At 34.6% G+C, this 22,977-nt stretch overlaps 1 protein-coding gene across 2 annotated transcripts in view; it reads right to left on the bottom strand.

Annotated features, from left to right (window-relative positions):
• The window catches only part of LUZP2 (leucine zipper protein 2), a 684,014-nt gene that overhangs the window by 157,053 nt on the left and 503,984 nt on the right, over positions 1 to 22,977 (bottom strand). For both annotated transcript variants that reach the window (XM_031941821.1, XM_031941822.1), the window contains exon 8: positions 1,833 to 1,907. In XM_031941821.1, coding sequence (XP_031797681.1) covers positions 1,833 to 1,907 — 75 coding nt within the window. The remainder of the gene's footprint in view (positions 1 to 1,832; positions 1,908 to 22,977) is intronic.

Genomic DNA, 22,977 nt, shown 5'->3' with positions numbered 1-22,977 from the left:
ACAACAATATTTATGCAAAGTATCATCAATCTTCATTATTTGAAGATTACATAAACATGCTAAACTTTATCTGTAACTCCAAAATCAATATTAATCACAATTTCACAGTCACTGGTGGACAAGTGAAAGGCGGTGAAAAATTAAAGCTGGCTGACAGGTAACAAGATAGGTTAAATAAGACAATGTTTAACCTTGTTTCAGCTTTTATATGTTTTAAATGAGTCCTTTTCAAAGTCTCTTTAGTACCATATTATTACCAATTTTATGCTTTTTTTGTTGGTCATTTCACAGTTCAAAAGGAACCCCAAGCACAATACTAAAGTCCTGTCTAGTATTTTTAAGTGCAAAAAGGTGGCAAGATGTCTTGCAGAGAAATTCATGTTACCTAAGTTTTGCTCAGGAATGAACTACAGTGCTTGTTGGCTCTGAGTTCAAAGTTAATGAATCAACAATATGGTATATCCAGCAAAAGGAAGAAAAAAATAAGTCCTATACTTAAGGAATACAGGTGGTGTTAAAGTCACCAGAAGTTCCCCCAAACCTAATCTTGTATTTACCTAGGAGCAATGGTTCAGTATATACTTATAACTTTTTGTGGTCACTTTATACAACTTAAATATGTTCTATATAATTACATATAACTACTAGGAATGATGAGAAACATGTCCAATTCTTCATGACCATATTTGGGGTTTTCTTGGCAAAGATACTAGAGTGATTTGCCATTTCCTTCCCTGTTATTTGCAATAAGGGAAACTGGGGATAAATAGGATTAGGGGATTTGCCCAGAGTCACACAACTAATAAGTGTCTGGGGTCTGATTTGAATTCAGCTCTTCCTGACTCCAGGATCAATGCTCTATGCAGTATATTATCTAGCTATCTTACTTATTATTTTGTGTTGACTTTATGGAATAAAATTTCTGTGAATGAAGAGAAACAATTGTGTATGTAAGATTAATTGGATATCTAAATTGTGTGGAATTGGATACATGATTCCTTAGTTCATTTTAGATCTTGTGATTATCTTATGCTCTGACAGCATGAGATCATGGATAAAGTATTGTACTTTATGGAGAATACTAGATAAAGTCTAAAAGACATGGATCATAATTCTGCTCCTGGCACTTATAAGCTATGTGAGCATGGATACCTTACTTCTCTAGATCTGATTAGATTCATCTATAATAGAGTAAAATCATAGGATCACAGCTACTTGATTGAGAGATCTAAGAGATGATTTATATGAATTGATGCTAAGAGAAGTGAGCAGAAACAAGAAAACTTGTGTACAGTAAAAGCGATATAATATGATGTTCAACTCTAAGGAACCATCTACTCTGATCAAAACAGTGATCCAACTCAATTCCAAAGGATTCACGAAGAAAAGTGCTATCCACCTTCACAGAGAGAACTGATGAATTTTGCGTGATTTAAGTATATATAGATTTTTTCATTTAATTTATTTTCTTGGTTTTGTGGGCATGATTTTTTTTTGATGCAACTTGACTAAAACAAAATATGTTTTGACAACTTCACAATAATTGCTTTTCATATTGCTTTTTTGCCTTATCTAGGGCTTGGAGCACTACAGAAGGGAAAGAACTTGGAACTATTTTTTAATGAATGTTAAAAGTTGATAAGTAATATTTTTTAAGAATAGGTTCTACTCTTTTTATCATAGATTTTATAACCATCATGGGGCACAGCAAACAGAGTTGCCTAAGTAAATCAGCAACAGAAAGGATTAGTCAATGTTGTCAATAAGCATGCACTAAATAAATAAATAGAAATATATTATGCTGGCCTCAGGGGGGAAAAAAAGCAAATTACCTTATCAAGAGCTGCTTTCTCCAATTCATCTTTAGCAACTGCTAGTTTTTGCTCCAAATCTGTTAGCTGTTGTGCCTGTAAAATAAATAGATAAATATGTATATATATTTAATCACCTCTTCCACTAGTTTTTATGAATCTCCCCTTCAACTAGATCACATAGAGACTTGTTAAGAGCTACTATATATAATATCCTGTGCTAGGCTCTGGAGATATGCAAATGAATGTAGTCTTTGTACTTAAAGACCTTTCAATGATAATACACAACAGGTCCAAGATTTAAAACAGTAAAGAAGCCCAGAAATTATCTCTTCTAGCATCTTAACTTTACAGCTTTGTTTTGTCCAAAGTCATACAACTTATGGGTTTTAGAGGCAAATTTGGACTTAGGTCCTAGGACTCCAGAGTTTTCCCCTATATTATGTAATCTCCTCTCTGAAGTGTTCTGTGGTCCAAAATGGACTCTATTAGAAGGAAATGAGATAGTTGCACAAATAACCATAACTTGAAATATGTTTAAAAGGATGAGAAAAAATATGATATGACAGGAGACCAGATGAAGGAGACATCATTCCTGGCTATAGAAATCTTGGAAGAAGTACCACAAAAGTTGGGAAATAGAGATGGACAGGAAATAAATTAGCAGGAGAAGTGAGAATGCTTAGATATTAGGGAATGATATAAACAAAGATCAGAACATTAGAAATATATTTCATGCAATGTTTTTGCTGATGCAAGTGTGTGTGTTGAAGGACGAGTGGAAATCAGTGTAAAGTATAATCAGAGAATCGCTGAAATTTAAAATGAAAGGGTCATCAATAAACAAGTGGCCAATTCATAGTCAATAAAAAATTGTTACTAAGGACAACTAGGTAGCACTATGAATAGTCAGAAAGACCAGAGATTAAATCTGGCCTTAAATAATTACTAGCTGTGTGACCCTGAGCAAGTCACTTAATCTTGTTTACCTCAGTTTCCTCATCTGTAAAATGAACTGAGAAAGAAATGATGGAAAACTATTGCCAAGAAACCCCAAATAGGATTATGAAGAGGCAGAAAGGACTGAAACAGCTGAAGACAACAACAACAAAAGAAGGATAATAGTAGGATCTAAGTCACCTAGGGTTGTTGTGAAGGTTCATGAAATAATACTGGTCCAGCAATTTGCAAACTATGAAACAATATATAAATGCTGGATTGTTTTTATTATAATTTTTGGAGGCAATCAAGGTTAAGTAACTTGAACAGGTCACAAAGAAAGTAAATGTCTGAGGTTGAATTTGAACCTAGGGTCAAAGTTCTATCTACTGTGTTCCCTAGCTGCCCCTCATGTTATTATTTAAATTACTTTTTGGATACCTGACACATAATCATTCTGTTTCTTCTTCAAGAACTCCAATGAAGCAAAACTTATCTTCTGAAACAGCCCATTCCATATTGAGAAAGCTCTAATTGTTTCTGGCTTTTTCCCCTCTGAGGTAATTGGAGTTAAGTGACTTGCTCAGGGATATACAGTTAAAAAGTGTTAAGTGTCTGAGTCAGATTTGAACTCAGGTCCTCCTGACATCAGGGCTGGGGCTCTATTGTGCCACCCAGCTGCCCCAAAAGCTGTAATTGTGTAGGAATTCATCTCTTTTTTCTCTGACATCAGTCCTAAATCTAGCTCTGACTTGGGGCTACATGAAAAACAAAACAAAACAAAAACAAAAACATTTTTGATTTATTTTGGAACAGTTAACTACCAAACTTGGAGTCGGGAAGATGTGAATTCAGGTGCTTCTTGTGACAACTTACTAGCTGTATGACTCAGATTTAGTGATACACTCACTGTGCTTCAATTTATAAAGTGAATGGTTTGGATACCGAGTGTCTCTAAAATCCTCCTTATCTCAAAATCTATGAAACTGTGATTCCTCTTCCACAGAATGACCTTTCAAATACTTTAAAAACAATGATTTAGCTGGAATATGGAGCATTTTAAAGGCAATAATTTGGGATACAGTTTTAAAGAAAAAAATTTATTAAGATGTGGAGGCATTGAATTACAAGATAAACCTGCTGAGCAACAGAGAATACATTTAGACTTTTCTATCATAAAAAAGAGTTCAGAAGTATTGTAATAGATGGATTCAAAGGGGAAAGAGAGTGTATGTTATATACCAGACCAATCGTGTAAGAGGTGAAGCTCAAATGAGTTAATATTGGTAAAAATACTTAGAACAGTGCCCAACAAGTAGGTGTATTAATCGTTCCTCTTGTTGTTATATTAAAAAAAAAGATTCTGCTTCAAGACTGGAATTTTGCTTGGCCTTAAACAATCAGCTTGGCCACATATCTTCAGGAAAAAAGTCTGCTGGATCCTGCAGTTTAGAAGAACCATAGCTTCAAAGTTCTGAACTTCCATTCTAGTCAAAGCAGACTCTGAATTCCCATTTCCAGGACTTAAAAGAGAGAGAATGGGACAGGTGACCAGAATGCATATGGGAAACTGTGTGCAACTATACAAAGTCTGAAAGAAAGAACAAAGCATCCAGCTGGGGCCAGTTTTGATCACCCAAAAGTCAACTTGTGAGGCAAAGATTTAGTTTGGTGATCCATGAGTTGCCCTGTGTGGGAAAAGCCTGGGATGATTTGAGATCCAGCCTTCAAGGAAGCCCTTATTGGAGGGGAAGCAGGCAGAAGTGAATGATAAGGAAAATAAGTGGGAAGTGGGAATGACTGAAAGCACCAAAGAATTGGAGAAGAAGAAATTTCAAAGATCTTGGAAACAAACCAATAAATCAACAGAGAGAACAGAAAGAGAGAGAAATATGGCCTCCTCAGCTTGGGAAATGAATTCAGGCAACTATGAATAAATACATTACAATAAAGGTAAGTGATTCAACACTTGGTAAGATAGGCAACCTTCTAGAATTTGAAGAGAACATGAAATTACAACATCCTGTTCCTAAGTAGTTTAAAAGAGAAATGAGAATCATGAGCATATAATATATATTCTACACAGAAAAAAAAAATGAGCAGAACAGATTGAAGTAAATATGCCATCTCATGCCACACTAAAGAAACAAACAAACAAAAAAAAAACCCAATAGATTAGGGATATTAATACACAGACACAAAGGAAATATCTCAGAAGAAGAAAAGCAAAATCTAAAAATATTCAACATGCTCTCAAATACAAGAGGCAATGAGATAACCTAAGGATTATAGGTCTCCAAGAAGAACATGACAAATAAAAACCAAAACAAAAAACAAAATAAATGGGACTAATAGATAGGGAGGAGAAGAAAGAGGTATCTATGTGATTAAAAGGAAAAAAAGAGGGGAAATATATATACATAAACTGAAAAAAGTAGGAGGGAGGACACAAATAAAACTCTAAAGAAAATAAATAACAAACAAGAAGAAGAGATGAAGGAGAAGAAAGAAGAAAGCCAGTGTATTCCCTTCTGGCTTTTTATCTATGACCCCATATTCTTCATAAATTGTATCAGTCCTATAAGAAGTGCAAACATAATCCCTAACCATCAGGCTGTTTTGTCCCCAAAGAAACAACTCTTCTCCAAAGTGTAGATATGAAGAAAAATTCATCTGTCCTTCATCTTTCATAGAAAAATTGAGCACTAGAAATCTGACACTTTTAACATCAGGTGGTCCACTAAGGCAGAAATCCAATTCTGTTCTTAGCATGGGTATCGAACAACACAACAGGGGGAAACAAAACGAATTTAATATATGTCTGTGGGATTGCAGAATGGTAGTTGAGAAATGACTCACTAGTCATTAGGATCTGAAGTGCTATGTTAGAAAGGTTTGCAAATTGTCTCTTCCTAGGAATCTGGCAGATGTGACTAATACTATGCCTTCTAACCCATAATAAGATTTCCCTCCTCAGGACCCTTACATTATGTTATTGTATGGACCACTCAGTCTGGCATTTAATCACTTACTGTTTAGAAGTGTAAACTATTTCATGTGTGAATGTCTCACCTTCCTATTTCCTAAGCCTTCTGGAATTGGGAAGCGCTTTGCTTAACATTTTTGTTATTATCAACTTCAGCTCGTCATCTCAGATAATTAACAACAACGACAGCAACAATTACAGTTATTTTATAATTATTAAAGTAAGCAAAGTCCTTTACATACACACTCTCATTTAGCCCCAACCCTGATTAAATGAATATTGTAGACATTATTACCCCACTTTACAGATGGGGATACCAGGACATAGATAGGATACATGACCTATTCATGATCTGCCAGCTAATGAGTAAAGGAAATGGGATTTGAATCTAGGTCTTCCTCAAGATATTCAGTCCACTCATAATGTGAAATTGTACATTATAGGTAAAGAGCAAATGACTTCTTAAAATTTTGTTTTGTTGTTTTATACTCAGACATCAAAATATGATATTGGGGAAAGTATGAGAGTATCATCATCATTGCTAATGTGTTAATGTAATAGAATTTATATTAATATAATGTATATACACATATATCTACTTGCAATCCTTTCATGTCTCTAATCATTGATTTTTATTTTATTATATATTGACATGAGTGCCAGTCAATTACAACCCTTCCATATTTACTGGAAATCCTGAAACTCAGAGCCCAGGGAATGGGGGAGATCAAATGCACAGCAATAAACATACCTTTATCACATCAAAATATTGGATAGCAGAATTTGGACAAATGGTTATGAATAATAATTGGGCATTTCCAGAATTGTTTATACATCTTGTTAAATGAAACAATTGCCTTAAGAGGATTAGCCTTAATTTTAAATTTTAAAGCAGTAAATCCTACAAGCATTTATTGATTAGTACATGCAATATTTTAAATTCATTATGGAAAAACAAAGACGTCCCACCCCTGTTTCACTATACACATACACACAAGAGTGAAGAGTGAAGGGTGAAGGAAAGAAAGGGAGACACAGAGAGACAGATAGAGACAGATATAAAGAGGAAGCAAAATAAAAATGGAGTGACACAGAAATACAAGGAGAGATAGAGATAGAGACAGGGACCAAAAAACAGCCAGAGATAAGAGACAGAGAGAAATAGAGTCCCTAACACCAAGAAACTTGTATTAAATTGGGTGAATATATATGTGTGTGTATGTATATATACAGAGAGAAAGAGACAGAGAGAGAGAAAGAAGAGAGAGAGAGAGAAAGAAGAGAGAGAAACAGAGAGAGAGAGAGAGAGAGAGAGAGAGAGAGAGAGAGAGAGAGAGAAGTCATTTATTAAATAAATACAAAGTAACCTCAGAAAGGGTAACACTAACAAGGGAATCAAGAAAGGCCTAAAGCATCTTAGCTGAGTCCTGAAGCGAGTCAGTAATTTCAAGAGGTATATAGCAAGAAAGAGGAAGGAGTTGGAGATGGGATGTTGTGACTATCAACCAATAGGCTTTACTAACTTGAAACTTAGAAATCTGAGGGGTAATAATGTGAATCAGTATTCATTGTAATTCCAAACAGTCATGTATATTAACCTAAAAGCCATGGAGAATTGCTAAAGATTAAGAAGAGGAGTGATGTGTTCAGACCTGTGCTTTAAAGGTATCAAATTGGAGCCAATAAAAGATAGACTGAAGAAGAGAGAGGCTGAAAACATTATAGTACTAATTAAGAGACAATTAGATGTTTCTGGTAAGAATCAATGAGCACTTCTGCTAGAATGGTAAACACAAATGAAGCAAAGGGGAGGTTATAGTGCCCTAGAACAATTGATGATCTATTTGAACTTCTAAGGTGTACTTAATTACAGTGAGTATCTGGGATTAGTCAAAGTGAGAATAAATTCATTCAGTAAATACAATGTTAGACCTGCAGTCAGTAAAACTTGAATTCAAATTCTGCCTCAAACATTTACTATCTGTGTCACCCTGGAAAAATCACTTAAGCTATCTCAATTTCTTCCACTATAAAATTGGGATCATAACAGTACCTATCTCTCAGGGTTGTTGTAACAATCAAATGAGACCATAATAATAAGGGGCTTTGCCTGATGCTCGGTACATAATAGAAATGATATAAATGCTTATTCCCTCCCCCCCAGAACCCCCAAACACATGTGATGGAGATAATAATTGAATCTATACCCTAGTGGTGTTGTAAGGATCAAAGAAATTATATTTATAAAGTGTTTTGAAAATCTTAAAACTTTATATACATGTTTACAATAATAATTGTTTCATTGTATTTATTTTCTTTGATCAAGAGATCACTTAAATTAATCAATGAATGACCTTCATAAAAGAAGTATAATCAAATATCTAACCCGTACATTTGCTCATTTGTTTTTCAATGTCACAACAGTAGCTTATTATCCAATCTCAGCATATTAATCACTCTGTCCACATGTAGTATTCCTGCCATCAAACTTTCCTTCCTAGCCCATATATCAAACCTAGATATGTGTGTGTGTGTTCTGGCAAGAAGGATGGTTTCCAAGAGGAGCAACAAATACATCTTTTGTCAACAGCACTGCTTGTTGCCTGTACTTCTACCACCTTTCCACTTTGAGGCTCTATGGAACATATTTCAAATGGGTCATGAATCCTGAAGATGCATCTGTTCATTATGGCAGTAATGCAAAATGCAATCTTAGCTGTGGATCCAAACAGCTAAAGGAACAAGCTAACAAGAAGTGTTGCTAGATGACAGCCTGTAAGAAAAGAGATAATATCTCGACAAGATATGGATAATAATACCTAGAGAGTTTTCTTGGTTCTATAAAGTGGCCATCCAAAATATATTTTGGCCAAGATGATTGAATACTAATCAGCAGGAAACAAAAGAGGATTTGCTGTATTTAAAACGTATGTGGTACATCTTCATTTGCTTTAATAAACCTGCTTACACAGATTGGAGCTACCTTCTAGGTACAAGCATGAATAAAAAAGAAAGAAAGGAGTTTTGTAGCAGATGGTTATCTTTCCCATCTAAAATTTTAATGAAACATTGTCTAATTTAGATGCATATGAATAAAGGGAAAGTTCTAATTCATCAGTTATAAAAGACATATTTTAAGTGCTTGCTTAAATATTTCTGGAGATCACTTAGCTGTAATTTATTGCTTATTTCCAACTGGCTAACAATTTGCAGCTGTATTTTTTATGAAATTGTTTTTTCTTCCTTCATCTCTTCTTTGTTATTTATTTATTCTGGTCTGAGTTAATAAATAACAATAAACTTTTGAAAAGAAAAAAAAGTGAGAACGTGGTAAAGAATACCTCAATCTGTGGTGGTGATGTGTTCAGGCCTGATAAAGAAAACAAGTTCAGATCATTTGAATATTTATTGAGCAGCAACTCAATGTCCAGGGTAGGAAGTAACAGGTGAACTTGAAACTTCTTTGTGATAAGGAGGTCTGCTCTTCTAAAGGGCTTTATTAACTTAAAAGGATAACTCAGCTCTTAGATTGTGCCACCTAAATTCCATATTTTTCAATGATAACTTCTCAGGAACAATATGAACAGAATTGACCTTGACTTATTGGCATATGTAGAATGAGCAAATTTACTTCCCAAATTGTGCAAGAACAGCTTAGCATAACATCTGGTTCTGTACTCTATTAAAAATGAATTTTAATAAGACAAAGCTATGAAATTTAAGGATAAATCATTTTCTGGCCAAAGCAGAAGAGGCTTACCTTAGTTATTCTGCTTAGTGTGTTGCAGAGAAACTGAATAAACTGAATTTTGTAGATCTAATATTTTAGCAGCATGATGATATAAAAATATTGAAAAAGAAACTTGAAATGATGATCCTTTGAGATGTTATGAGTAATTAACTGCTTTGAAATGTATGTTTTCATCAAGATATTTTATAATGGGGTTTTCTTCTCAACATTAGGTATAATGGGAAAAATCATAAAAGTTGGGACCAGAGAATCCCAAAGTGCAGTAATCACTTTTCTGCTATCTATAGCTGATCTTTAGTATTCACTTTCCTTCCTGAGTCTTTATTTCCTTAAAATGATTTGATAAGACTCACTGACCTTTAAGATTTCTTCCATTTCTAAAATCCTATGATGTTCACTTTGAAGAGCTCAGATAACTCATATAACTAATATGTGCATTTCAGATGGCCTTATTGTAGATAGTACTAGGCTACAAATGTAAGTTATGGAGAAACACTCTGGGATAACCAAACATCCAAGCTTAATCATACTGAAAAGCACCAGGATATTGTAAAATTATAATTGGACTAGGAATCAAGAGGGCTAAATTCTGGTACCTAATCTTGCCCCTAACGATTGTCCATATTACTTCAGGCTACCATATTCCTCACTTGTAAAATTATAAAACAAATTTTCTTATTTTCCTTGTTTCTCCAATTCTACAAAAACATTCATAAAAAAGAATATCTAACTCAATACTACATATCTTTTCCTAATGTTAATTTCATAATTTTGATTGAATCATTTAAGTTCTCTGACTCTCAATTTCCCTATGTAAACAAGCATAGTTATGGCAATTTCTTCACAAGAGGTATAGGTCAGGATATAGAATATAGGATAATATAAGTATAGGTCAGGATATAAGATAATGGGAAATAGAAATCACTTTGCAAATCATACATTTATAAATCTTTATAATTATACAATTATCTTCAATTATTCATATTTAAATTCCATAATGCCATTGTATGTGTGTATATATGAGTGTGTTGTGTGTATATATATATATTCTATAATTCTTTGTATTATGATACATGCATATTTTTCTCTTATATTTAATAACTAATTATTTTATTATGACCATGATTTCCCCTTTTTTTACTTTCCCATTCTGAAACAAAGCTGTATGGAACATTTTTCTTAGAGATTTATCCAGGCCAAGATCTAATCAGAATGTAAAAACAATCTTTAACTTTGGACTATGGTGTATTCCTGCTTATTGCGATTGCTTGAACAGGTCTTGAAAAAATGTTGATTCTCCCTATTATCAAGATAGGTGATATGGAAATTGATTTCTCTTTGACCAAGATTTGAGTGGCCTAAATTGTATACCCCAAGATAGTCTACCTTCCATTGTGTTAGCCAATCAGAAGTGATTAGATATCCCTCAGGAGCATTTCTTCTTCAGAGGACATTTATACTGTAACTCTATCAATATGAAAGATCTTTGGTCTGAGAGAGACAGCCTAATGGCTTTCCTTTTATTAATAACACACTGGTCTTATTAATAAAATGATGAAATTACCCAGAAAATATGTCTTTCAAACCTTTTTGATCATCACAGCTTCTTTTATGTATAATTTGAAAGGAGGTCATTCCACAATGCCAATATATCATATTTCTACAAGACCCCTGGGTCTTCACTTTCTGTTTTGCTTGTTGATATTTTTCAGGGACAAATCAAATGAAAGTCTCCTGTAAATGAACACCAGAGTGAAAAGTTGTCCTGTTCTTGTCCCCCTTTCACAATTTTTATATTCCTGAACAAAAATTAAGAGACTGTAATTATATATTTCCTGAAGAGATGACATAATACATTGAAAGGTTTCCAGCCTGAAAAGCTATTTTGGGGGTCCCAGTGTATCTTCTCATTTCCTCCCCATTGTCTTTAAACTTTACATTTTTATGGATCAATTTTTAATGACTAACAAAAGGGTTTACCCTTTTGGCAAGCCATCTAAGCATGAAAATATTAGTTTTTAATGGCTATCAGACATTAATGATGTCTTTTCTTTGGGGCTGGAGATAACTAAAGAGAATTGTTTATGAATCAAGAGTTGATAAATTTTTAGTGTGGTCTATCACACAGATAAAGTTAAAATCACTTAGAATTATAAAGTTGCCCTCTTTCAGCACATTGATGGTAAGGTCTCCATGTTTTCAAAAAATATATATTTTTTACTTTATCAGGATTTGTTGGTGAAAGATTAGGTACTGATAATGTGGTACAGCATTTTCCTGCAAGTGTTAACTTCATTGTCACCAGTCTGTCATTCTGGGAGGCATACAAATCTGTTGACTAGATTAGTTTTGATTATAAACCTATGCCAGTTCTTTTTACAGTGTCAAGAAACTGGAAACTGGATGGTTGCCCATCAGTTGGAGAATGGCTGAGTAAGTTATGGAATATGAATGTTATGGAACACTATTGTTCTGTAAGAAACGATCAATAAGATGATTTCAGAGAGGTCTGGAGAGACATACACGAACTGAATGAAATGACCAGAACCAGGAGAAGATTGTATATAGCAACAACAAGATTATACGATGAGAAAGCCTGATTCAGGGTGTGGCTCTTCACCGATGAGATGATTCAAACCAGTTCCAATGATCTTGGTTTGATTTGTATTGAAGATCCAGAAAAGATTCAAGAAATGAATGGGAATAAAAAATTCTAGAACAAGTGTGTGATGAAAAGCCATCTATATCCAGAGAGAGGACTGTGGGAACTGAGGGAGGATTAAAACATATCATTTCACTTTTTTTTTTTGTTTTGGTTTGTTTGAATTTTATCTTCTTTCTCATTTTTTTTTTTTATTTTTGATCTGATTTTTCTTGTGCAGCAAAACAATCATGTAAATATGTATGCCTGTTTTGGATTTTTAAAAAATCTTCTATGAATAGAGGAGAATGGGGGCCAGAGCTTATATATTTAAATATCTTGGGCTTTAGAAAACTTTTCCCAAGTTAGGGTTCAGAGTGTTTATGGAAATTACAGAATTAAGTTCTTGGACTTCTTTTAGGTCTTCATGAAAATAGAAACTTCTTGTGTTTTACATGATTGCACATATTCTAACATATATTAGATTGTTTACCATTTCAGGGAGGGGAGAGTTGAAGATAGAGATAGATTTTTAGAATTCAAAACTTAGGAATCACAAATGTGAAAAACTGTTTTAACATGTAATTGGATAAAAAATAAAATATTATCTAAAAAAAAACTATTCCAGTTTGATGGAACTCCCCATCACTTCAGTCACTCCATAAAAACACCTATCTACCTCTGAATGACCTCCGTTTGCCAGCCTTGTTTCACTCAGGGCTGCTTTTTAGATATTATATCTGCTGATTCCTCTTGCAACAAGAGCTGTTGGTTTTTGTGTTGTCTGTAAGTATGTGCACATTCTATCTACCAATGGTGAGTAGATTCATTTTTGCAAAAGATATTATGTATATTTTTGGGTATTTTGCTGTTTTGACAACAGGATGAAATCCCCACCTGCTGTTGTAAGCAGACCACAGCAGATATATTTTGGGGACACCTCTTCCAGTCCCTCTCTCACACCATGAGATGAGAATATGGTCCTTACAATAGTCACCCAGGAGGCTGCTGAATTCCACTGTGACCTCAGCCCAGCGAGAAGACCCTACGGCTTGGGCTGCCTATGGAAAACATTGTGACTGTAGCTTCCAGGGTACCTGCGCCCACTGCTTTGTCACTGGTTGTTGTCACAGGACTTTGAGGTCAGTGATATCTTCTGACTTGTGCATAAATTGGATTTAAGTGAAAAAGTTGTACAAAGTTTACCTCACTTCCTCTTCCAGAATCATCAAAGTCCAGTGGCAAAGCAAAAGGCAGAATGACTGGCAATGGCTTGGGATACAGTGGATGATTTTGGCATCTTCAAAGTGGAACCAAGCTCAAAGTTCTCCACAGCACCTGCTTCCACTGCTTTTGTGGCCAAGGAGATAGATTATTCTCATCTGGCCATTTTTCCCAGCTAAATCTTTACATGTCTGGAGTAAACTGAAGCTTCTTAGTTTCCTTCAACCTGGCTTAGCCTATGTGTCAAATGGTTTGCCTTGGGGTGGCCACTGTGCACGTTATAGCTTCTTCGGAATCACAGGTGAGAATTAAGTGAATCAGGTGGACAAAAAAGGTCGAAAACAGTCCTGAAAAGGGAAGATCCCCCAGACTAGAGGCACTCTTCTTTGCTGAACATTCAGATATTCCAACAGGGGAGGAGACTGAGGCAGATAGTCTATAAGTGACTTTCCCAGGCACATCCATCTGAGTTGGAATTTGACATCATAATTTCCCTACTCAAGTTAAAAGTACTCTATCCATAGACCAGTTAGCTGCCAAAATGTCTAAGCCATCTTTTAAAAAAAGGAAGCATAGGACAATTGCTTATCCAAGTAGGGAAGGACTGAAAAATATTTTCAATTTAGCTTGGCCAGATTTTGAAACGAAACAAAACAACATAGAAAAGAAAACTCGGAGGATATTTTCCCCACCTAAATCATAGATGTTGACTATATCAGTCTAAACAATAATGATTATAGAAAAAGTGGGAAATATTTTCTATCTCTCTAAGATTTGTAAATCATTTACATATGTAAATTTTAAACTTCCAAAACACTATGGCCTGGGGGAAAGAAGGTCTTATTAGCCCCATTTCACAAATAAGGAAACTGACACTGATTAAAGTCAAGGAAGTTTCCCAGAACCACAGAAATTGTCACTCTTTTTGGAGTATTCAAATTAGGTCTTCCTGACCCAAAATCCAGTATTCTATTCATTATGCCAAATGGTCTTTGTGATTATTTATTAACCACAGGGATTGGGCAACTTATTCCCCTTTGGGACAAATTACTTTTGCCCAGCTCTAATTGTTGACAAGGTTTGTTCTTGTGGTTTTCCCTCTATACTGAACAAAATTCTGTCATTCTCTAAGTTCAAAACACTGTTGCTAGTCCTGACCTCTGGGATGCAGCAGAATAAGTCCCATCAGTCTTTTACATAATGGCCTTTCAGATAATGGAAGAACATCAATTTTGGGAAATCATCTCTTCAGCAGACTTAGCATCCCCAGCTCCTTTACCTGATCTCCATATGAATGTTATGTGTGTTATTACAGAAAAGAAGGTATCAATGGAGCCAGAAAATCTGACTTTAAAAGCTGCCCTGGAGGGTTGAAGCCAGTGCAATCTTGGAAAAATGATTTAACCTCTTTAGGACTTTTCTTTCTCATCTATAAAATGAGTGAGTTAGACTAGATGGCCTTGGACCTCCTTTCCTCTATCCTGTCACCCTTACCAATTATTCCATGCTTCGCAGTATATTAATCTCCTTTCAAAATTTGATACTCACATTTTTTAACATATATTGAATTACTTGCCATCTAGGGGAGGGCATGGTGGAAGGGAGGGAACATTGGAATGCAAGATTTTGCAAGGGCTAATGTTGAAGAATTGTCCACGCATTGATCAGGACGCCAAAATATGAGGAGATCATCTCCCCTTTTTTGGACTCTGAACTCCAATTGACACAATAATTTTTTACTTCCTAAGCACTTTGCTAAGTGATCCTATCTGAGTTGCATCTTTCTCAGTGATAGAGTTTACTCTATATAGCTAAACACTTAGAAAAGCTGGAATCCTTAGATCAATGTAGCCCCAAATAATTGTGGGAGCCATAATGGCCCATCATGTAAATCTCTCTTGTTTGGCAGATGATTGACTTGACAGACCATGACTTATCTTCCTTCCATCAAGCACAAGAAATGATGGTGCATCAACATTAAAACTACTTTGCTTCAATGCAGAGTAGTTAAAAATCTATCAGAGAAAAACTTGTGAGTAGGTGAATTATTGTCAGCACGGAACATTTCTTGTGAGTTATTTTTTTTTCTTTGCATTTGAGCCTGATGGAATATAATGGTTTTCTCCATTGTGCAAATTCTTTTGTAGACTGAAGTGTATATAGAGTCAATTGTTGGAATGTGTTGTTGCCAAAGTGTTGCAGTTAAACTGAATCCTTCCTGCAAAAACCTTTTCAGAGACTGCTGTAAAGAAGTAAATTACATGGTTCAGGGGCAGCAGGTATTTCAACCTTCACGTACTGGTTTGTCAATAGTCTTATAATGCTAAAAAAGATGTTTTTAGTTTGTGTGTTTGTGTGTGTGAATGTCATTCACATGCAATTTTTTTCATATCTGTTTTAGTTTGTTTCAGAATTCTCTCCCTCCCTCCTTTCTTCCTACCTACCTTCCTTCTCTCTTTTGTTTTTCCTATAATACCATTCTTTTGTCATAATATACATATGCACACTCATACATGCACATGTTCATGCATATGCTCACATGTGCACACACACCATCATAGACTTATTCAGAAAAAAAAACACACAAACCAACAAGAAAAATAAGAGGTAGTATTTAGCTGTTAAATAAAGGATCCTACCAAAAGAAGGGGAGATTAAGAGGAAGGCACGGAAAGAAAAACAGGGAAAAAATAGGTGAAAGGGATACAATGAGGTTGAGAGAAGATGGAGGTGAAAAAAGATAAGGGAAGCTGATTAAAAAAAGAGGCAGAGAGAAAGCAAGAAAGGTATAAAAGGTGAGCCAAGGATGGGAAGAGGAGGAAAAGAGAAAGTAAAGAAGAGAGAGGAACAAAGGAAGAGATGGAGGGAAAAAAGAAGAAATGAAAAGAGGAAGATAAGAAAGAGAAAAAAGGAGAGAAAAGGAAGGAGAAAAGAAGAATGATTGGGAAAAGAAGGTAAGAACAGAAAGAAATAAAGGAAAAACATAAGAGGAGAGATTAAAAAAAGGAAAAGGAAAAGTGAAGAAGGGAGTTTTCCTTCCATATTATTGCTTTCTCCTTTCATCTCTCTCTCCTTCTCCCTTTTCCTATCTCTTTCTCCCCCCACTCTCATTTTGAGTAATTAAAAATATGAAAGTACTTACTGACCTTAAGACAGACTCTCTATTTGGGCTCTATATTCATGAAGAATATGAAGAAATAGTTCTTATATTCTCAGTTTTCTACTTGGGAGTATTTTAGGAACATGTGAAAGACATGAATCATTTCTGAGTGCACATTTTCCATGCTACTTTATCTTGCAAGGATATGTCTGTATGAAGTAATTCTAAGAACCCTTATGATTACATTATAAATAAGATGGTTAAAATGTTTTACCTCATTTTCCCACATAATCCAGTGGTCATTTTGGCATCACAAAAGCAAGAAGAATAGTAATGATGAATTATTCAATTATTCTCTTTTTTCTTTCTTTCTATATATATATATATATAATATATATTTATTATATATTATATATAATTATATATATATATTATGAAAAGAAACAAATGGAAAGCTATATGACTGTGAGATGTTTAAATCCCAATAGATTTCCAGGCATAATCACAAATTATCAAAGAAGAAAAATAAAATAAAATAAATGTGTTTTTATTGTCAGTTAATTTTGAGAGTACTTATAATTTGTCAAGATATCTTAAAATCTTATTGGTATATATTTCAACTGATATTTATAGACTTTTTTAGAACAAGATGAGGTCCAAAAGAATCATGCTGTCCAACAGTTCTATTTCATAAGGAAGGAAAACAAGGCCTGATTGTGTGTGTGTATATATGTACATCTATAGCTATCTATCTATATTTAAATACAAACCAATAAATATCTGTACAACTACATACAAATCTATTTATTGATCTACAGGGCATATAAAAATAAATACATATGGATATGTTCAATATGTGTGTGTTTGTGTGTGTTTATATATACATATATATGTATATATACATATATATGTATATATATATGGAGAGAGACAGAGAGATACACGCACATAGAAATACATGTGTGCATACAGAGACACTCATTTGTATACATGTGAATGTGTGATAGTAAGAAGGAATTACACACAAATACACAAATAAAACAGAGATGAAAGTATGTTTAGGAGGAGAATGTGGTCAACAATGTCAAATGAAGAAAATAGTCTAGAAAGGATTAGATTTGAGAATCTACTATTGGATTTGATAATTAAGAAATTAGTGGGTACTCTGCTGAGGGACTGCCTGCACTGATTTTTGATTGATTGACTGGCTGATTGATTAAAGCTGTTTATTTTCAAAAAATATGCACAGATAATTTCAACATTCATCCTTGCAAAACCTTGTGTTCTAATTTTTCTCCCTCCCTTTCCTCTACCTCTCCCCTAGATAGCAAGGTAATCCAATATAAATGAAACATGTACAATTCTTCTATACATATTTCCAAAATTATCATGTTGCACAAGAAAAATCAGATCAAAAAGGGATAAAATGAGAAAGAAAAAAATTCAAGCAAACAACAATAAAAAGATGATAATACTATGTTATGATCCACACTCAGTTTCCACACCCTCTCTCTGGGTGCAGATGGCTCTCTCCATCACAAGGCTATTGGAACTGACCTGAATCACCTCGCTATGGTAAAGAGCCCTGTACATCAAAACTGATCATCATATAATCTTGCTTTTTCTGTGTACAGTGTTTTCTTTGTTCTGTTCATTTCACATAACATCAGTTCATGCTGAGGTAATTTTCAATTGAATCATGAAGCCTAAAACCTGCTTACAAAATATGAATGACAATATGTGAAGTCAGTATGCGTAGACAACTCTTTTCAAAGAGTTTGGCTAAGAAAGAAAAGGAGATGTAGAAGTAAAGCTTGAGGAGTGGTTAAGTACAGAGAAGGGTTTTTGAGTATTTTTAAATTTTTTTCATTTGAAGAGTCTTGTAACATTTGAAGATAGTATGAAAAAAATATGAGGGAAATGTTGAAGATGAAATAATTGAAAATTCAATCTGCTGGAGAAAACAATGACAGAATCAAGTAGACATTTAGGACTAGCTTTAACAAAGAGGCCCATTTTGGTAGGGGGAAAGGAGAAAACATAATCTATCAAGATGATTTGAGATGAAAGGGAAAAAAGAAGCTCACTTTAAATATCCTATTTTTCTCAGTAAAAATAATAGACAAATTCCTTAACTGGGGGACAGAGAGGGTTGTTAGAGGAAAGATGCTGGAGAGAAAAGACAGTTTGAAACAGCTTCTATAAGGGAGTGTGAGGAGTAAATTAAGAAAAAAAAAAGAATTATCTGCCTTTTTGCTTTGGTAACCCATTCAAAGTTGGATAATAGCAATTTCTCATGAACACAATCAATTTGGTTATACAATGTCCTTCAACTTCATTCAGAAGATAGCCTGTAGGGATGGAGTTTGAAAGAGAAATCTTTGATAATACCAAAGGGAGGGTCATTTAAGACCTGGGGATAGTATAGAGTTGAAATGTCTAATTCTTGCCCAAAGGCTATAACAGGAGAAAAATGAAGTATGAATAGCATTCATAGCTTGAAGATACATTGAAGGGTAGAGGTCTCAATGAAAGTGAAAAACAAGCATCAAAAAGATTCAGAAAAGAAATAGGTCAATTTTATAACATGTTGTATTGCCTGTATATGTATTTAATAAGTCCTCACATATTCCCATAGCTTAGCTGGAAAACTGAAGATAAATTTAACTTCAAATGAAAACCCTAGCCATCTTGACCACCTCTGGAGCAAATAAAAGTTTTTCAGTTGGATTTCTCCACTAATTAAAGACTCAATACAAATACACACACACACACACACACACACACACACACACACACTTTTCTGAAGGTTATGACATGAAAACCTCTGCCACACAAGAGCCTTCTTCTCAGTTGAGCTGGCTGCTTAGAAATAAAGTAACATATGAATACTACAGGCATGTTTGCCTCCATCATGCCCTGCATTTATCAAAATGCACGAGTTCAACAGAAGATTCACAACTCATTTATCAAAATGATTAATGAGCTATCTGATCAATAAACATTCAGAAACCTCCTACCAGGAGACAAAAGCAGAAAGGATATAAAATTGTCTCTGAGCAACAGAGAAGGCCAGTCCAAAGTCAAGCCCAGCCTGAAAGTCTTGGGGAGTGACTAGGTCAGCATCCTGGGCTTCAAAATTCAGTGGTTAATTTCATCAACAAAGAAGCTTTTCTTCAACAAAGATTATAAAACCATTAGAGTTTTTGAACTTCTCAACAAGCCATGGAAAATTTTAATAGCTACTCAGGTTAAAAGTGATAAGATCCTGAAAAAGAGCATCAGATTTGACAACTGAGGGTCCTAGTTCAATTCTTGGTACTGCTACTTGAACAGCTCTTGTTTTTATCTTTTTTTAACCTTGGGCAAAGCACTTGTCCTTTAGAACTCAAGCTGCTTCACTTATAAAATGAGGAACTTGCATCAAGTTATCCCTGCGGTATCTTTCTAGTTAAACATAATGGGACTTTAGAACTAAAACGTTAGTGTTTGGGTATGTATCCAATAAACATGAATATCCATACATGCATACGTATAATATACATATATGGGTTTTCTGTATATGTTTATATATATTCTAAGTACATATGTGTATTGTGTGTGTATGTATCTATTAATACATATGTGTATATACATACAAATATGTATATATTTTTCATTTATACACATATACTGTATGTATCTCTCTCTCACTCTCAGTCTCTTTCTCTCACTCTTATTAGACTCTGGGTAACAGACCATAGCACCCTCTCCCTTGGAAAAATTGGGTTTGGGAAAACTGTATTGGCCCCAGACCACCTTCATACACTGAATCCTGCGACTTCCTGTGCTTCTGGGAGAGGGACCACTTGAAACTGCTGGGACCCCTTGAAACTTCTCATGGTGATAAGATTTGTATTTAGTGGAACATGCAGCTCCCTGAAACATTCCTGTAATCTGGAGCAAAACCTGCAAGCTGGGGCCCCTTTTGCTCAAGGTTATCGTCATTAAGTCTTAAGAGCACCCTGAGATTTGAGCATGCCCTGCTTAGATTAGCTAAAATTTGTGGTTACCTGTGCCATTCCTTTCTCTCTGTGAAACACTGAGGAATGTCCCCTTTGTTCTATCTCTTGCTTCTGTAATTCCTACCTATGTTATAGACCCTTTGGTTTTAGCCTTTAGAAACTGCCACCTCCCATTGTTCATTATCTCTAGATTTGGACAGCAACTCCAGGGATCATTCTGGCTGATAATAAATCTCCAATTAAAATTAAATCAGTTTCTACTTGCCTCTGTATCTTGGCACTCCACTCTCAATCTCTCTCCTCTGTCTCTCTCTCACTGTCTCTGTTTCTATATATCTATATTTATCTATATATACATACCTATGCACATCTATGCAATATATATATATATATATATATATATATATATACATATATATATTTTTTTCAAATCCTATTAAACATCTGCTTTGTACCCATTCAATTTCAAGCATTTTTTGACTTTTAAAAATTCAACAGTTTAAAAAGATATACAGTTTTGACACATTTTTATGATGTATTTAGAAAAAAGAAATTAACCAGACCTTCCAAAACCTTATTAATGAATTATGAAAAAAATAGATGAAGCTGCTATATTAAGGGTGGAAGAATGATCAGAAGAACTGAATTATAATTTATACTCTACTGTGTGAGCTGGGTCCATTCACTTTATATTTCTGAAACTTAGTTTCCTTTTCTGTAAAAGAAGGGAAGATAGGGCAGTTAGTTGGCACAGTGGAAAGAGCATCAGCCTTAAAGTCAGGATGATCTGAGTTCAAATTTGGTCTCAGACACTTAACACTTCCTATCTGTGTGACCCTGGGTGAATCACTTAACCCCAATTACCTCAGCAAAAAAGAAGAAGAAGAAGATCTCATTTTATCCTCATAATGGTTCTATGAGGTAAAAACAACTATCATTTTCATTTTATAAAAGAGAAAAAACTGAAGTACGGAGAGATTAATTGACTAGTTCAGCAAAAGGTCAAGAATTTCAAGGAAATTAATGAAAAAAAATGCAAAAGAAAGTGACCTAGCTTATCAGAATTAAAACTATATTATAAAGCAGCAGTCATCAAAACCATTTGGTACTAAGAAATAGAGTATTCACTCAGTGGAGTGGGTTTGGCTCACAAAACATAGTCATCAATGACTATAGTAATCTAGTGTTTGATAGGCTAAAAGAGTTCAGATTTGGGATAAGAACTCATGGAAAATTGGAAAATAGTATGGCAGAAACTAGGCCTTGACCAGCATTGATATCCTATACCAAACTAAAGGTCAAAATGTGTGAAGTCCAGGCTAGCTCCCTGCAGGCTTCAGGAACAGCTAGAGTCAGGATAGGTAAAAGTCCTTGGTCTTTAGGGGGAGAAGTGAAGGAGGTGGACAAAACTTCCAGGAGTTTTGCCAAGGATCCTTCCTTGATTCTAGAGTCCAGAATCTCCATGCTTTCCTCCTCTTCTTCCTGTGGAAGTTCTCTTGCCTCTCTTACTCCACCCTCTAATCCTTACTTATAATTCTCTTAACCCAAAACATTGAGCCAACATTAACTGAGAGAAGAGCAATTCCAAACATATGCTAATAGAGTCATTGTCCAATAGGTAATTAACCTTAAGTGCTCCCTTATCTGATTCAAGTGCACCTATTCAAAGTTTCAGCCCCTTACAGAAATTGGTTCATGATTTAGACATAAAGGATGATATTATAAGCAAATTAGGAGAATAAGGACTAATCAACCTCTCAAATCTGTGGAGAGAGAAGGAATTTATGGCCAAAGAAGAACTAGAGAACATCATGAAATGCAAAATTGATAATTTTGATTACATTAAATTCAAAAGGTTTTATATAAACAAAACTAATACAGTCAAGATTATAAGAGAAGCAGAAAATTGGGGGAAAATTTTACATCCAAGGGCTCTGATAAAGTCCTCATTTCTACAATATGCAGAGAATTGATTCAAATGCATAAGAATACAAGTCAATTGATAAATGGTCAAAGGATATGAACAAAGGACATGACAATTTTCAGATGAAGAAACTAAAGCCATTTCTAATAATATGAAAAATGTTCTAAATCACTATTGATTAGATAAATGCAAATTAAGACAACTCTGAAACATCACTGCACACCTCTCAGATTGGCTAAGATGACAGGAAAAGATAAGGATAAATATTGGAGGTGATGGGGGGGAAACTGAGACACAAATACATTGTTAGTGGAGTTGTGAACTGATCCAATTATTGCAGAGAGAAATTATAGAGAGCAATGCCCAAAGGACTTTCAAATTGTGTATACCCTTTGATCCTGCTGTGTGTCTACTCGTTCTGAATCCCAGAGAGATCATGGAAAAGGGAAAAGGACCCACATGTGCAAAAATGTTTATAGCAGCCCTTTTTGTAGTGATAAGAAACTGGAAACTGATTGCATGCCCATCAGTTGGGGAATGACTAAATATGTTATATGAATGTTATGGAATATTACTTTTATATAAAAAATGATCAGC

This window comes from Sarcophilus harrisii, chromosome 6 (genome assembly GCF_902635505.1).
Source record: "Sarcophilus harrisii chromosome 6, mSarHar1.11, whole genome shotgun sequence".
NCBI classification, from domain to species: Eukaryota; Metazoa; Chordata; class Mammalia; order Dasyuromorphia; family Dasyuridae; genus Sarcophilus; species Sarcophilus harrisii.
The sequence above is the reverse complement of the archived record's forward strand: the minus strand, read 5'-3'. Positions and strand labels throughout refer to the sequence as shown.